This window comes from Lynx rufus, unplaced genomic scaffold (assembly GCF_022079265.1).
Source record: "Lynx rufus isolate CCGP_SWC_20201006 ecotype Redwood Valley unplaced genomic scaffold, mLynRuf1.p SCAF_4, whole genome shotgun sequence".
Taxonomy (NCBI): domain Eukaryota; kingdom Metazoa; phylum Chordata; class Mammalia; order Carnivora; family Felidae; genus Lynx; species Lynx rufus.
The window spans coordinates 14,696,302-14,713,433 of NW_025814856.1; the positions used below are offsets into that span (position 1 = coordinate 14,696,302).

General features: G+C 47.7%; 1 protein-coding gene across 2 annotated transcripts in view; it reads left to right on the forward strand.

Annotated features, from left to right (window-relative positions):
* Window positions 1-17,132, forward strand: part of LARS2 (leucyl-tRNA synthetase 2, mitochondrial) — a 169,624-nt gene that overhangs the window by 12,363 nt on the left and 140,129 nt on the right. For both annotated transcript variants that reach the window (XM_047096296.1, XM_047096297.1), the window contains exons 4-5: window positions 13,650-13,741; window positions 16,193-16,253. In XM_047096296.1, the coding sequence (XP_046952252.1) occupies window positions 13,650-13,741; window positions 16,193-16,253 (153 nt within the window). The remainder of the gene's footprint in view (window positions 1-13,649; window positions 13,742-16,192; window positions 16,254-17,132) is intronic.

Consider the following 17,132-nt stretch of genomic DNA (forward strand, 5'->3'; position numbering starts at 1 on the left):
TAGCTGCTGCGAGTCAGTCCCTTTTACCCCATTGCCCGTTACCCCCAAAGCTTACTCTTTACTCTTTAGCAACGTGTCATCTGTAGAACGAGGTGGGGATGATCGCGATACCTCCTTTTAACCACTTACAGAGCGGCAGGGTTAAAGAGGGGTCGACAACATGGACCACTGAGCCAGATGGCCAGGATTCGAATGCCAGCTCTTAACACTGGCCAGCTGTGTGCCCTTTGACTAGCTACTCAGCCTCTCTAAGACCTAGTTTTCTCTCATCTGTAAAATGAGAATGAAACGGTACCTGCCCATTGGCCCGTTACAAGGATTCAAAGAGGATAGCTGTGAAGCGCTTAGCACATGCCTGGCACATGGTACGTAACCCATAAATATTGGCGATCGCGAGCGGCTGGCTGGACCCTGTTCACAACATCTCCTGAGAGCCCACTGTGCCCATCTCTGCCCAACTCCGTGTTTATCGGTCACCTCAGTAGCTTGAAACCCAGCCACGGCGGGAGTATTCATACCCTGGAAATCAGCAAGTGCTCCAAATCTGGGCTTGTTCCTCCAGAGAGGCAGTTGTTAAACATTCACTGGCACTCCCAGTGGCTGCTGCTGTGATTAACCTGCGGGGCCCATACCTGCCACCTCCCAGTTCTTTGTCACGATTTCAGAGAGGTACGCGCGTCAGTTGTCACAATTGGTTTGAAAATTGATGCTGAACTGACTTTGGCAAGAGGTATTCCTAAAAAGGAAGTCAAGTTATGACGGCTCTTTGTCAATTGAAGAGTTCATAACTTTATAGTGTCAGATGCAGAGATCAGCGTTCCACTTTAATAGTCAAAAGTATTCGTCTTCCTGGTTTCTGTCGGGTGTTATTTTCCCCAGACGTTGCTTTCCATCATCGCTGCTGTGTTTATTAGAAAGGGACGGTGCAGAGTGAGCTGGCTGTTTGCCTAAAGTATCATTCTCGCTGAATGATTCTTGCTGTGGTTCTTTAACTAGATTTATCTGACGGATTTTTTACACGCCAACTTATTTTGAACAATTAGCGAGTGCATGTAAATTGCCGAAGGTGTAAGCTTTTATGGCAAAATTGTACATTTATGATAGGGTGCAGGTGGTTGAGGGGGTGGAGGTGGGATTCTGATTCCCTTGGATGGGATGAGATGTTCCAGAGGAAGCCCAAGGCAGAGCTCCAGGCCCAGAGCTCCTCAGACCCAAGAGACAAAACAGAGACCCCTATAGTAACTGGAGGCCAAGTCAGGCTGGATCCAGGAGCTGGACAACCTGCATTTGAACCGCATTCCGCCGCCTTCTTGCTGAGTGACCTTGCACAAGTCATTTCATGGCTCTGAATCCTACTTTCCTCATCTTTAAAGTAGGGATAACAGCAATCCTTGCCTCATGGGGTTGTTGTGTGGGTTAGATGAGATGGTACATGCGTGTGGCATGGCAATAATCCCTTCATAAGTGTTAGCTGTGATTATTATTTTATTAAAAAAATTTTTTGGGGGGGCGTCTGGGTGGCTCGGTCGGTTAAGCACCCGACTTCAGTTCAGGTCATGATCTCACAGTCCGTGAGTTCGAGCCCTTCGTCGGGCTCTGTGCTGACAGCTCAGAGCCCGCCCGGAGCCTGCTTCGGATTCTATGTCTCCCTCTCTCTCTCTGCCCCTCCCTTGCTCATGCTCTGTCTCTCTCTGTCTCAAAAATAAATAAAAACATGAAGAAAATTTTTAAAAAAATTAAAAGGAAATTTTGTTTTTGTTTATTTCTGAGAGTGAGACAGAGTGAGCGGGGGAGGAGCAGAGAGAGAGAGGGAGACACAGAATTGGAAGGAGGCTCCAGGCTGTGAGCTGTCAGCTGAGATGTGAGATCATGACCTGAGCCAAAGTCAGACGCTTAACTGACTGAGCCACCCAGGCGTCCCATGTGGTTATTATTTACATTGATTTGATTTACTCTGGGAGGTCAGTCACTGCCATGTAATAAGTGAACCCTACTCTCTTTGGCCTGGAGCACACTGCACCCAGTTACATCTTCAGAAGCAGCTTAACTGCAAAACATTGCTTGCAGCTTGTATTACCCATCCTATGATTTGATGGCTGCCTCATACCACTTTTTTATTTTAAACTTAAAGTCTTTTCTTTTTATGTTTATTTTTACTTTTGAGAGAGAGAGAGAGAAAGTGGGGACAGAGGATCCCAAGCAGGCTCTGCACCGACAGCAGAGAGCCCAACACAGGGCTCGATCTCATGAACTGTGAGATCAAGACCCGACCCAAAGTGGACACTTAACCGACAGAACCACCCAGGTCGCCCCTAAAACCACCCTTTGCTATTTGGTTTACGGTGCATCTAGGGCTCGCTTTGTTTCTGACTTTCAGTTGTTCTGTTTAAGATGATGAGCTTTTTGGGGCATTGTCCAGGTTCTGCTGAAATTAACTCCTTGTTAATTTTCATAAGCCATATTTAAGTCAGATCATCCTGTCTAGCACTCCAAACTTGGTGAAAACGTGTCCAGCCGGTTTTTAAGTGATATGGCAAAAGAGAAACAAATCTCGCTGTAATTGTCGACAGCATGAAAACCTGTTGAGCTTCCTGTTGTTTTAAAATCCATTCCCAGTGTCAGGACTAGTTGCAGAGATGGAGCAGGGGAGGATTCAGGTCAAGTTCAATGGTCCTCACTCTAGGGAGGGAAGGAATATCTAATCAGGAATAACAACAGGGTCTGACATATGTATTCATTCATTTATTCACTATATAGTCATTGAGTGCCAGCTTTATTCTTTTTTTTTTTTAATTCTTTTTTTTAATGTTTATTTATTTTTGAGAAAGAGAGAGACACACACAGAGCATGAGCAGGGGAGGGGCGGGGAGAGAGGGAGACACAGAACCCGAAGCAGGCTCCGGGCTCTGAGCTGTCAGCACAGAGCCCGACGCGGGGCTCGAACCCATGAACCGTGAGATCATGACCTGAGCCGAAGTCAGATGCTTAACTGACTGAGCCACCCAGGTGCCCTGCCAGCTTTATTCTAAACCCTGGGATTTCTATCGTATTAAATAGACCTATCAGAGTCTTAGGTTCAGCATCAGTCAGTGGGCCTGAGGAAAGCCCAGTAAGCTCTGCCTTTTTCTGGAACTTGTTAACATGTTGATTATTTTGCTTTGTTCTTGAGTGGAAGTATGTGACATAATTCTAAGGTACACGAAGAACAGTGTGGGAAGTAAAAGGCGGAGGGACCCGCGCAGCAGTTCTCTCTACAAGGCCACCAGTGACCTCCACAGAAATGCCTCTGTCCTCAATTTTCTCCACCTCAGCCACATGCAATGCAGTAGAGCATTTCTCCTTCTGTAACACACTCTATTCCCGGCGCAAGACCCCACATTCCAGACTCTCCTCCTGTATTTTGGCCTCCCCCTCCAGTGTATTCCACAAATTTTCCTGCTCCACTCCGTCTTTTGCATACTCGTTATCAGGTTGAGAAAGTTCCCCTTTACTCCTAGTGTGCTGAGAATTTTTATCGTAACTGGGTGTTGGTTTTTGTGAAATGCATTTTCTGCGTATATTGAGATGGAATATAGTTTTTCTTTTTTATTCTGTTAATGTGATATGTCGATTGATTTTTTTTTTTTTAATCTTAAACCAACCTTGTGTTCCTTGTGTTCCTGTGTTCGTTTGGTCATAATGTTATCATTTTTTTAACGCATGTATTGCTGTATATAATTGGTTAATCTCCCTATGTTCCTGAGAGTTCTGCTCTGTAATTTTCTTCTTCTTAAAAATTTTTTAATGTTTATTTATTTTTGAGAGAGAGAGAGAGAGAGTGAGAGAGTGTGAGCACCACACAAGTGGGGGAGGGGCAGAGAGAGAAAGGTAGGGGGGACACAGAATCCGAAGCAGGCTCTAGGCTCTGAGCTATCAGCACAGAGCCCGACGCACGGCTCAAACCCAAGGACCGTGAGACCATGACCTGAACTGACGTCTGGCTGTCAACCAACCGAACCACCCAGACGCCTCTGTAATTTTCTTCTCTAATGTCTTCATCTGGTTTTGCTATCGGGGTTATGCTGGCTCGTAAAACAAACTGGATGTTCCCTTCTTCCTGTTTTCTGAAAGCGTTGTGTATTATTGGTATTCTTTCTTTCTTACTTTCTTACTGTTTAATACTGTTTAATAGTTCGACGCGGGGCTTGAACTCATGAACCATGAGATCATGACCTGTGCGGAAGTTGGAAGTTTAACCAAATGAGTCTGCCAGGCGCCCCGCCTCATTCCATCTTTCTACATCACTTTCCCAACTGTTGAGGCCAGCAATGAATGCCGTTTTAGCCTGTGCTAATTTGTCATATGGGAAACGGCATCTAATTTTGTTTTTAATTTACATTTTCCAGAGTACTGTCCTAGTGAGGCGGGGATATTTTCATATGTTTGTTGTATTTAATTTTCTTCTTCTCCGAGTGGCTTGCTCGCGTTATTTGCCAAGTTCCTCTTGGGTTGTTGGTCTTTTTCCTGTTCCTCTGTAGAATGCCTTATACAGTCTGCATTATTGATTCTTTGTTGGTTAAACGCAGTGCAGATGTCTTCTCCCAGTCTGTGGTTTGTCCTTGATTTTGTGAGCCTGGCCAGACCACAAGTTGTAATTTGGGGGTGAGAATGGGTGAGAATGATGATTTGGAAAGTTCAAAATAGCTTTTTCTTTGGTTTCCTCTTATAGTAGCAAGTAAGTGGTGCATAGAGGGAAGAAATGAGACAGGAGGTGAGACAGGTGGGTCGGTGTGACCCCCCCCCCCATGCTCTCCCTCATTCATGGAGACGGGCCTAAAAGCCATGGCCATCACCTTTCTCTTGGGGAAAGCTAATGCCACAAAGAGCTAACCAGGCACGGACACTCCCAGGTTAGATGCGGACTTTGTAAATGGAGAGACGGGTGGTTTGGAGGTGAGGAATCGATCTGGAATAAGGGCTTTAGTCAATGCGGTGATGACACCTGCCCGTCCCACCTCACAGATTTGTGGCAGGGTTCCCGTGAGGTGATCGTGAGAAAAACGGTCGTGCAGTTTCCTCGTGTAACCCAGTTAATGGTAGCGAGAATAAGTTAGTCCTGACGTTTGGATGTTTTAGCAGGGGCTTCTTGAAGCCAGAGATCAGTTCTTTCAAAAATCAGAAAAGACTGCCCTGCCAATTGGCTTCTTCTTAAACTCATATAACGTCTGATGACACATTTAAAGCTTAGCACAGACGGCGATTTTGTCGTGTTTTCATATGTTGTATGCACAGAGGATTGGGAAAGAAAACGACCCAGCGCCCACCCCGGCTGGTCTCCTGGCACCCTCTGGGACAGAGGCAGAGTGACGAAGGCATCAGGATGCCCGGTCTCCCCCACAGGCCTGGGCTTAGACTCCTGTGTCTCAGGCCAGAGGCCTCCGGGTGCTGCCCGCGTCGGGTTTCCTGTTTGGGCCTCTTTGCTGTTTGCTGTAGAGGAGGAGGAGGAGGAAAATGGAGGCTCTGGGCCTGACAGCTGCCTGATCCTAATGTGATGACCCGCAAATGCGACGAGGCGAGGGGAGTTGTGAGCAAGGGCACAATGACACGTGTGTCATTGGTTTTCCGTCTGCCGGCCGGGCCACGGGTGTTCACGAAGCGCCCCGAGGGGCATCGCGTGGCCTTCAGTTTTCAAATTTTCGAATCTCTGTAGCTTCTAAAGAAGTAGAGAGCGGATTTCCAGGGCCTGTCCCCTCCCGGGTAATTTGAAGGGAAGAATGATCGCTGGTCCAGTATCTTGATTAGAAAGTGGCCGATTCATCCGCCTTCCCGGGGCAGGTCTGCCCTGGGCCTCAGTACCGGTACCGTCGTTTGGATTTTTTTTACTCTGGAGCATTCACTTGGTTTTGCTCCACAGGTGTGTAAAAATGGGGGGTTATTAACACCTGCTGAACAGCATTAAATGGTATGTGTCTTCGTTTCTTGGAAATAAAGTGTTGAATCTAGTCCAGGGAAACTATGACACTCTGAAAATAGCAATTTTTTGAGCAGCGGTAACCATGGTTGCTCTCAGTCAGAAGCTCGGTTGGTATCAAATATGAAGTTTTGTTTCGTGATGAAAAGGCCAGAAAGCTGGTCCTTCCGAGGGGATTGGCCGGCCCTTTTGCGGTAACAACTGTGCTAATTCTCTTGCCGTCCGGAAGGCAGGCGGCCAGCTGCCCCAGCTTCCTTCTGTTCCACCTTAAAAAGTTTCCTTACCTCGGTTGGATCTTACTTCCTGTGTCGGAGGAAGAACCGTTCCTTTGCCTGTTCTTGTTTTTTTTTTTTTTCCTTCTTAAAAAATGTATTTTTAACTTGTACATACAATTCCATATTTCCACCCCCTTGAAAAAGAAGAAATACGGGGACGCCTGGGTGGCTCAGTCGGTTGAGTGTCCGACTTCAGCTCAGGTCGTGATCTCACAGCTCGTGGGTTTGAGTCCCATGCTGGGCTCTGTGCTGGCAGCTTAGAGCCCAGAGCCTGCTTTGGATTCTGTGTCTCCCCCTCTCTCTCTGTCCCTCCCCCACTCACACTCTGTCTCTATCTCTGTCTCTCTCTCTCTCTCTCAAAAATAAATAAACATTAAAAAGAGAAGAAATCTAGCATAGATGAGGTTGTGGGCCCCTTTGACCACCCGCTCCTGACCAGGCCCTTCTGGGCCGTGATCTCTGGCATGTTCCGGGCTAAGTCCCTTGAGAGCCTTATGTTGTCGCATGTAACTGTGCCCTCCCCTGTATGCCTTTCTGCTAGTCCGCTTGCCATCCATCCGGCCTGCCAACCCTGAGACGCCCACGGCTCCGTTCAGAGGGAGGCGGAAGGCCCTGTCACGGTGAGCCATGGGCATGAGGCCCTGTCCACGCCAGAGGCTGGCCTAGCCCCGGCTCCCAGGCCCTGCCTTCTGGCTAGCTCTGGTCTGAGTTGCCAGGTCTCTGACCCCTGTGTTTCCTCCTCTTCAGTAGCTGTCCCTGACTCCCCTTTGATACCCCAAGTCATGGTAGGTTTGTGGCCTTGCTGGAGTTCCTGGGCGGCCCGTGGCCAGTTCACTGTCAGCTCCAGCCCCTGCTTTGCTTTTCGTAGCACGATGACCCCTGCAGGCCACGTCCCGTCCCCCAAGCCCTGGTGTCAGCTGGCCTCCAGCTGGTTGGGGACGAAAAGAAACTGGCAAGACTGGCACGCAGGAGGAAAGGAGAAGCCGGAGAATTTCTAGTGTCTTCGTCACCGATCTGGTTCCATCTGGGCAGACCCACCTGTTTCGGTTTCTATACCTGATCTCAGCCTTTCGGCTGTCACCTCTCCTTTTCACCTTTGTTCCTTTGGTCTGGAGGTGGTGGTGGTGTCCTGCCCTTCCAAGTTTTGGGGATGTTGTGCTGTGCCTCTTGGCGTCAATTGAAAGTGAGAAGAGTTTAGAGTGTTTGTTAGGAGAACGGCAGGAAATGATGTTTTTTTTCACACACTGGAAGTTTATTTTCTAGATTTCCAAGTTAGAGCTGCTAGGGCTTTGTCTCTATTCTTTTTTTTTTTTTGCAGAAAGCACTCCGTCCAGGGGCGCCTGGGAGGCTTCAGTCGGTTAAACATCCGACTTCGGCTCAGGTCATGATCTCTCGGCTTGTGGGTTTGAGCCCCGTGCCGGGTTCTGTGCTGACAGCTCAGAGCCTGGAGCCTGCTTCAGATTCTGTGTCTCTCTGTCTCTCTCTCTGACCCTCCCCGGCTCACACTCTGTCTCAAAAATAAATAAACATTAGAAACAAAATTAAGAAAAAAGAAAAGAAAGCACTCCTATCCAAGAAGAATTAACTCCCAGGGAACTGAGAGAGCCCAGGTGACCCTAACATATAAATCCAGATGTTGGCTTTGTTTTTTAGGCCAAATTGCCTAGTTGGCATGGGTGAGCTGTAGGTATAGTTACTTATTGGAACTGTGGGAGGATTAAACCAAGTTATGGGGCGCCTGGGTTGCTCAGTCAGTGAAGCATCCGGCTTTTGATTTGGCTTAGGTCATGATCTCACGGTTTGAGTTGGAGCCCTGCATTGGGCTCTGTGCTGACAGCTCTCATTGGAATTCTCTCTCTCCCTCTCTCTCTCTCTGCCCTTTCTGCTCATACTCTATCTCAAAAATAAATATTTACAAAAATTTTTAAAAAAATAAATAAACCAAGTTACGGTGATAGAAAGAAATAGGAATTTCAGAACCAAAAAGGAGAGTTTAGAGTTCTCCCGGTGAACGTTGTAGATAGTCTCGGCCATAGGAAACCACAGGCGAGAAAGCGGGCATCCCGTACCTGGAATGGAGGTATTTGATGTGGTGTCCAAGAGACCAAGAGGTGAACGAGGCTGGCATAGAAATCACCTGACACGTGTCTTTTATTTATTTATTTATTAAAAAAAAATTTTTTTTTTTTAACATTTATTTATTTTTGAGACAGAGAGAGACAGAGCATGAACAGGGGGAGGGCCAGAGAGAGAGGGAGACACAGAATCTGAAGCAGGCTCCAGGCTCTGAGCTGTCAGCACAGAGCCTGATGCGGGGCTCGAACTCACGGACCGTGAGATCGTGACCTGAGCGAAGTCGGACGCTCAACCGACTGAGCCACCCAGGCGCCCCCTGCCACGTGTCTTTTACGTAGATGGGCTGTAACAATTTGACCAGCACATAGAATCTGCTGCCTGGAAGGAGGGGACAGGCTCTGTTATTTCATGATCTTGTTCGAGGTCTCCCCTTGGTTCCCTCTTGACGGTAGTGAATCCTCTCTAGCACAAGAGTGAGCTCTGCACTTGGCCCCTGGGTCTCTGGAAACCCAGGTACTGGAGCGATGGGACCCTTTCCTCTTCCATAGAGAGTTGGCTCACGGAACCTTTATTCCAGTGATTGGCCCGTGGCGGAAGCAACTGTTCTGACTTCAAGATGCAGAAAGGCCCTCCCGCGGGCTGTATTCTAGGGCGGGCATTTGCTTTTTGTCAGGCTTTGGTAAGAATGAAATATTAAGAAGCTTTAAGATTTTCTAACTTTATTTTCATAGACAGCTTGGGTAACATGTGGGCTAAGACTCTTTTCATGCTAATTTCATCTGAAAACAAAAATAGAAAAATATTACGTAAATCCAGACTGGTTTTTGTGACTGTCTCTGTATTGACTTTATTTAAAAATACGGACAGCATCTAACAGAATGTTAATAGGCAGGAGCATTGAACCAGTGCCATTTTGGCAGTTCCAACAAAGAAACCAAGTGGTAATTAAGTTTTCCCCTTTCTCGTGGAACAGTTACACAACAGTTCCATTTTTCTGCCAGTGAAGCAGCCTCGGGAGAATTGAAGCACAGCTGGAAGGTGCACTCCTGTGTCGTCTGTGGAAGCATTGCAGAACTTTCTAGTAATCCAGCATAAAGCCCCAAAATGGGACTTCTTCCTTCCTTTCCTCCCTCCCTCCCTCCTTCCTTCCTTCCTTCCTTTCTTCTTTCCTTCCTCCCTCCCTCCCTCCCCCTTTCCTCCCTTCCTCCCTCCCTCCCTCCCCCTTTCCTCCCTTCCTCCCTCCCTCCCTCTCTCCCCCTTTCCTCCCTTCCTCCCTCCCTCCCTCCTTTCCTTCCTTCCTTCCTTCCTTCCTTCCTTCCTTCCTTCCTTCCCCTCTCTCCCTCTCTCTGTCTCTTCTTTCTTTTTTAAAGAAATTAAAGGAAATTAAAGGAAAAGAGAGGAAAGGCTGTGATGCTTAACAGTTGTTACAAGGGAATGTTTTTCGTCTATGGATTAAGCAGTGCTAAAGAGAAAGCTATATCCTCGCGAGTGTTTGTTTTACTTAGGATTCTTGGCCACCATGGACTGCAACCCGGGTCAGACCGGCTTAGCCAAAAACGGGGGGTGGGAGGGGGTGGGTGTGTTTTTACAGATCCTGATGTGTCTCACAGAATCAAAGGGAAATGTTGCAGGAAGAGGCCCATGGGGATGGGGACCAGGTCCTTGAAGGCTGCCTGTGTCCCCAGTCTCAGTGTGCACGCCAGCTGTGCTTTCTCAGACATCTCCTCCAGGCGGAAGGTGGGCTCACCAGGAGCCCTGGGCTCGTATCCTTGTTCCTCCTGGCCAAGGAGAAAGGAGTCAAGAGTGTGCTGTTGCCCTCCCCGTCTTTGTTGCCCCCACGCCCTACAGACCACAGACAAGCCCCGAGAAGGGTTCAGACACGGGTAACCGGAGGGACGGATTTTGCGACTGGCAGCCCCCAGCAGGACTGTTTGAAGTTAAAGGAGGAGCAGTTTCCAGAAGGGGAGGCCACTGTGGGGGAGGATGAGGCATTTTGGGCCTGCCACATTTAGCAAGAGGAAGGGAGACCTTGGGTCTGGAAGATCAATGAGATTGGGTTGTGTCTGGCCGGGTTCCTAAAACTTCAAAGAACAGATACTCCTGGGGGAATGTCAGGATGTTTTCAAAAGCCATACACACGTGCTTACACGCACACACACACATACTTACGTATTTTGTACATGATATGTTAAACAAAAAAAAAACACGCAGGTCATAAAATAGTGTATATCAGGTTCTATTTCCGAAAAACATAACCCATCTGGCTCCCATATATGTTTGCACATATTTGTATATCTATGCTTGAGTGAGAACGACGTGGAAAGATTCAGAGGCTGGTGGTGGTCTCAGGTAAGTCAAAGAGTTGAGAATGGGGGTTGGGGCCACAGGGAGAGAGGGTCAGCTTTGCTTTTGATGTATCACGTGTTGTATCGTTGGCATTTGTTAAAAAAAATTTTTTTTTTTTTGCATTTATTTATTTTTGAGACACGGAGAGAGCACAAGTGGGGAGGGGCGGAGAGAGAAGGAGACAGAATCCAAAGCAGGCTCCAGGCTCCGAGCTGTCAGCACAGAGCCCGACGCGGGGCTCGAACTCACAAACCGTGAGATCATGACCCGAGCCGAAGTAGGACGCTTAACCGACTGAGCCCCCCGGGCGCCCTGATTGTTTCATTTGTCAAAACAAGCTCGTATTACGGTTGTACCTTGGGAAACATCCCGTTAAGGAGGAAGAAAAGACCCGGTTCAGACTGAGCTCAGGAGGGGTGTGGACGGAGGCACCGAAGGTGGCGGTGGGGTCACCTCGGGCCGGAAATCCAGGGCTTCCCAGCGGGATGCCGCAAGACCAGCCTCTCCCAGAGCGATAGCAAGCTGAGGTGCCCGCAGGGCTACGTGTTCCCCGAGCCTGAATCTCTTCCAGAAAGCACATGCGAGTCGGTCAGACTCACCACCACCCCCAGGGTGGCCAGTTCCACGAGGCGATGTGACCCTGCCGGGCGCAGCCAGAGGCAGGGCCCTGGTGGCTGTCTCCTCGTGGGCTACCCGGCGACTCTCCCGGCTTCGGCCCGCATGGCAGGAACGATTGGGCTACTTTCAAGCGAAGCACCTGATACGAGCCATTGATTTTGCAGGAATGACTTTTCCTTTTATGGAAAAGCAGGCCAAACAGATGACTGGCCCTCTGAACCTCATGGTCTGTTCGGTTCGGTTAAGAACTTCTAGTGCCCGACACCAGCGTGCTGCAGACGGTTGTCACAAGCAGCCCATGCTCAGGAAGGCACAGGGCTGAGGACGTGGGTGAGGTCAGGGCGTCTCCCCGCCTGCTATCATAGCCATCCAGATAAATGTGGCCAAAGAGACCGGCTGAGGTCTTGACGGGGGAGCCAGTGGTGGGCAGTGTTGTGGGTGCTGAAGACCAGGTGGCAGGTGGCCGATGGCCAGCGCTGCCACGTATGGGGTGCCCGTACTGGGCACCGTGCTGGGTGTGCCGCTGACACAGCACGGCACGTCCACGATGCGAGGTGGCTGCTCTCAGTCACGAGTGGAGTAAGTAATGTGCCTCGGGTCCCACTGCCCGTGAACGGCAGGCTTGGGTTTGGGGCTGTCCCCCGCCGGCCACACAGCCTCCTGAAGAGCGAGCCTCTCCTGGCATTTCCCACTCACTAGCCAGAGGGGTTTGAGCGGCTCTGATTTGGGTTAGGTGCATGGTCTTTGTCTTTAGATGGGATGATTCCAGCAGACTCCTAAAATCCATTTAAAAAGTAATGTGCCCAGCAGAATGGGGACTCTAAGACAAGTGGCTCTACTCCCTGGAAGGGGCATGCCTGTTTTCTTCCTGCTTCCTGTTAAGTGGGGCTAGGGGGAGAACAGATCTGGCGGCTGGGAGGGGAGACGAGTCCAGTTTGGGACACTTCAAGTCATGGGTGCCTAAGGAGCCGAGGCAGAGATGGTCATGGGCGATACTCGTGTGCACTTCAGAGAGTTCTCATGCCAGACAGAAAGATGGAAGAAGGCTCCAGGTGCATGGTGGGAAAGAAATAAGAGCTAAAACAAACAAACAAACAAACAAACAAAAAACCCATACATAAATAATAGGATCCCGATCTCTAAAAATTGGATATAAATTTGCCAAATTTAACTGGTTATGTATGGCCGTATGGTAGAGTTACAAGTGAGTTTTGTTTTCTCCTGAATATTTTTCTCTGCGTACCCAGTTATTTATGGTGAAAATGCATTACTCCAAATATCAGAGGGATACTTTTTTTTAACAAAAGAAAACCAGACCTGTTTCTCTCATGGAAAATGTCCTGTTTTGATGCTCACGCGTGATGAGGTAGTGGCACTAAACGCCTCCGAGTATTGGTCACTGTCCCGAGGAAATGTGTGTGAACAAAAGCTCAGGTCGTCTGTGTGATTACAAGCGAGACTGTCCCTTGGTACCACAGTACGTGTGTCAAGCCACGGTTCCTGTTCACAGCATGTAAGTCAGGTTGACGGAACTTGGTGTGGAAGCTGCGAGCTGAGCTACGTAACGGGTTGTCCGTTTGCCGAAATGGATGCTTTACTGGCCCATCCTGGCCTTAGGTAGTTAATCACTCCCGGTGTGATCTAGGGAGGCTGCTCACTCTCGCTGGGCCACAGTTACTTAAACTGTCAAAGTAAAGGGGGGGCGGGGGTGGAGGACCTCTCTCAGAAACCTTTTTGAGCTCTAAGATTTTAGGCCTCCCGTTCTTCAGAGAATGGGAACATCTCACAGGAAGTGATTCAAAGTGGCTGCTGCGACTGAGGTGGCTAGTGCGACTGAGGAACTGAATTTTTCATTTTAATTAATTTAAGTTTAAATTTATACAACGGCATGTGGCTAGTGGCTACCATATCGGACAGCACAGCTCCTTAAGTGGAAGATACTAATATGAGGGGAGCATTTTAAAGGCCTGTACATTTTTATATGTACATACTTTTGAAATCACAAGAAACTCTAATTTCAGGAAAGCAGCTTGGTTTCATTAGAGACAGTACAGACCAGAAGAAGAAGGAAGTAAAGTGTAGTCACGAAAAATAGTCCACTCAGAGAAAATTGCTGTTGGCACCACAGTGTATAACCTTCTAAATTCTCTCCTCTGCATACGTCGTAGTAGCCAACTGGCTTTCAAAAGCATCGTTTGGAATCATCCAGAAAGGGATATGTTAGTAGGAGAGAACGCCTGTTTATTGCCCAGAAGACAATGCTGATAGAGGTTTTATTTATTTATTTATTTATTTATTTATTTATTTATTTATTTTTATTTATTTATTTTTTGATAGAGGTTTTAGCAATCTGCCATGACCGATGTTTCTCTTCTGGGTGCTAGGTCATCAACCCCATGGGATGGGATGCGTTTGGACTGCCTGCCGAAAATGCAGCAATCGAGCGGAATCTACATCCAGAAAGTTGGACGCAAAGGTATGTATTTATAGGTGTATTCAAACACACCCAGAAACCTTAAACATGTGTACTAATCTGGGTATGAGAAACAGAAAGCCAAGCAAACAAAACATTGCAGTCTGCCAGGCGATAAACAGCGTCATGTATAGTGGCGTTTGGCTTTTAGCCTGCTGTATTCTTTGCTGAGAAATGACAAAGAAGGTTTTGGGTATTCATTGATGTGTCCGTCTGATGCTTTGTTGTTTGCAAAGTTATTCTTCCCCTGAGGATTTGCATTTGGAAGGCAAAAGAAGGAGAGGGTTGCGTTTGTTCAATGTCTACGATGCTTCTCATCTTCTTGACCATAGTGTGAGCTGTATCTGAGTCCCACATTGTAATTTTCTCTGAAAATTCTGTTAATTTTTGCCTTCGCCGTGCTAGAGCAAGAGGAACTTAGGCATTCAGTGTAGAAATATATGGCCAATATATTTTGGGTATGGCTTTCTCCAAGGGGGGGGACACACTCCCAATTCCACCTGTGCCTCAGGCTTCCACATATATGCGTACCAGCAGTGCCCATCCCTCGTACCAGAACCCAGTGGAATGTTCTGGGCTCACTCCATCAGCCTCTTTCACAAAGTTCGGCGGCCCTTCCATACCCCATGCCTCTAGAGATGTAGAAGGGCAGTTCCAGGGCCTGTGTCCACTGTCTTTCACCTCCCTTCACTTTATCTTGCCCAACGCTACATTGTAAAAGCGTCCACTGTACCTTTTTTTTTCTCTTTTTTCTCCTAACCCCCAGTTCCCACTTTCTCCGTTATGGTTAATTCCAGATTAAATGGGAATGATGAAAGAAGGAAGAAAAGGTAATCAAATAAAGTGGATCAGATATGGCACCAAATTGACGTACACGAGACCAATGATCGTTAAGTTATGATCCATGGGCCACATTTGGCCCTGCCTGATTTTATAAATAAAGCTTTATCGGAACACAGCCATACCCATTTGCTTACATATTGCCCGTGGCTGCTTTCATGATACAGGGGCAGAGTTGAGTAGTTGTGACAGACCATATGGCTCACGAGGCTGAAAACATTTCCCATCTGCCCCTTTACAGAAGAAGTTTACCAACCCCTCCACTAGAAAATAGCAGTTAAGAAGGTGGGGGCGCCTGGGTGGCTCAGTTGGTTAAGCATCTGACTCTTGATCTTGGCTCAGGTCATGATCTCTCAGTTCATGGGATTAAGCCCCACGTTGGGCTCTGTGCTGACAGCATGGGGCCTGCTTGGGATTCTCTCTCCCTCTCTCTCTCTGACCCTCCCCCATGCATATTCTCTCCCTCTCTCTCTCTCTCTCCCTCTCCCTCTCCTTCTCTCTCTCAATAAATAAACTTGAAACAAAGAAAAGAAGATGGGCACTGAAATCAGGCCACCTCAGTGCAAATCCTGTCTTTCCTTCTTGTTAGCCAATCATCTTGAGGAAATTACTTAGCGTCTTTGTGCCTCAGTTTCTCTCTCTGTAAAAGAGCAATAGCCATAGCCCCTACCTCATCTGAATGGGTGAAGATTAAGTGCTCTCTTAGTCAGTTGGCTGCTTTAACAAAAATCCCATGGTCTGGGTGGCTTATACACAGCAGACGTTTATTTCTTGTAGTTGTGGAGGCTGGGAAGTCCAAGACCAAGGTGCCCGCAGATTTGGTGTCTGTGAGGACCCCCCTCCTGGTTCATAGATGGCTATCTTCTCTCTGTGTCCCCACATGACGGAAGGGGCAAAGAAGCTCTCTGGGGTCTCTTTCGTAAGGCACTGAGCCCACTCAGGGGGGCTCTGCCCACAAGACCCAATCACCGGCCAAAGGCCTCATCTCTAATACCATCACCTTGGAGGTTCGGTTTCAACCTATGAACTTCGGGGGGACACCAACGTTGTCTGTAGCAAGCACTTTCCTGCAAAATGTCTAGAACAAAATAAAATAAGCTATTGCTGGCTAAGCAGAGATCACCTAGAGAAAAGAAAGACATATTACCTTATTTCCTATTATATGAAAGTTGATTAGTTCACTTCTTTCCTTCTATCCGAATTATTGGACAGTTTTTGATTTTAGCTTTTGACTGATAAGCACTAAACCAGGTTTCTTTCGGATTCCCACAATTTGTACATTAGGGGGTTTTCTCTTCAGTCGATTTTAAACTAATTTAAAGATTTTTTTAACGTTTATTTATTTGGGGGGGATGCAAAGAGAGAGGGGGACAGAGGATCCAAAGCGAGCTCTGTGCTGAGAGCAGAGAGGCCGACGCGGGGCTCGAACTCACAGACCGTGAAATCGTGACCTGAGTCGAAGTCGGATGCTTGACCGACTGAGCCATCCAGGTGCCCCCTGGAAACCTTTCGAATAACCTAGACTTCTGCTGCTTCCTTTCACATTCCCAAAGTGCAGTTTGTTTGTGGCTTTCCCCCTTCTGAAAACCTAACCCTCTTCCCTTTGTTTCACAGTAATATTAAACACATGAGGAAGCAGCTTGATCGGCTGGGCCTGTGCTTCAGCTGGGATAGGGTAAGTCCACCCTTTCTCCTGGAAGGTTTTTGTTTTAACGGAGGTCGTGGTTGCACAGGGGACGATGCACACTTACTTCATGTTCCTCCTCTTTGGGTTGGGAGAGGGCAAGGGAGGGAGGGAAGATTAGCACCCCACAAGTAAAAAATAGTATTCCCAGAGGATAATCTGCCTGCAAACAAGTAATTTTCTGTGGGATTAAACTAAGAGAGTTAACTTCTTATTTAAGGCCACAGCCGGCTGGAATTTATGTGTGTCAAAAGCTTTACTCAAGGATTTCTCCTCTTCTCTGCAATAATTGAAAAAGACTATTGGAATCTATGTAAACGTGATGAACTATCAACCCACTCGGGTTTTTTGAGGTGATTAGGTGTTAAGTTGATTAACCATTTATTTACCTTTGTTCCAAGTTTGAAATTGAGTCTCATAAGAAGCCATAACAATCTGTCACAAACAGCATTTTGGTGTAAAATACTTTCAAACTGTATATGAAACCGATGGAGAATTCTAGATGTGGGAGGAGTTCATGAAGACCACCTGGATGTTAGGAACACCAGCTCTTAGTTAGGAACACCCAGGTCACTGGGAACTGAGGCCTTCAACCCTTTGGCCAAACGCCCACCCCTCAGACACGGATGGTCTGTTAGGTAAGAGAGATTCCTGCCTGCCCCTTCCAATGTCACCGTCCCTTCACTAGGGACCCTTCCAATGTCACCGTCCCTCTTAGCATCTATTTGCTCCACAAAATGACTGAGGTTTGCATTTGCTGAGCCTGTCAAGTTCAAGTTCACACCCTCCTCTTCGTGAGAAGTGCCTGGAACAAACCTGAATGCGATCTTTCCCTTCTCCTTCAACAATTTCTTAAATAATTGAGATTCA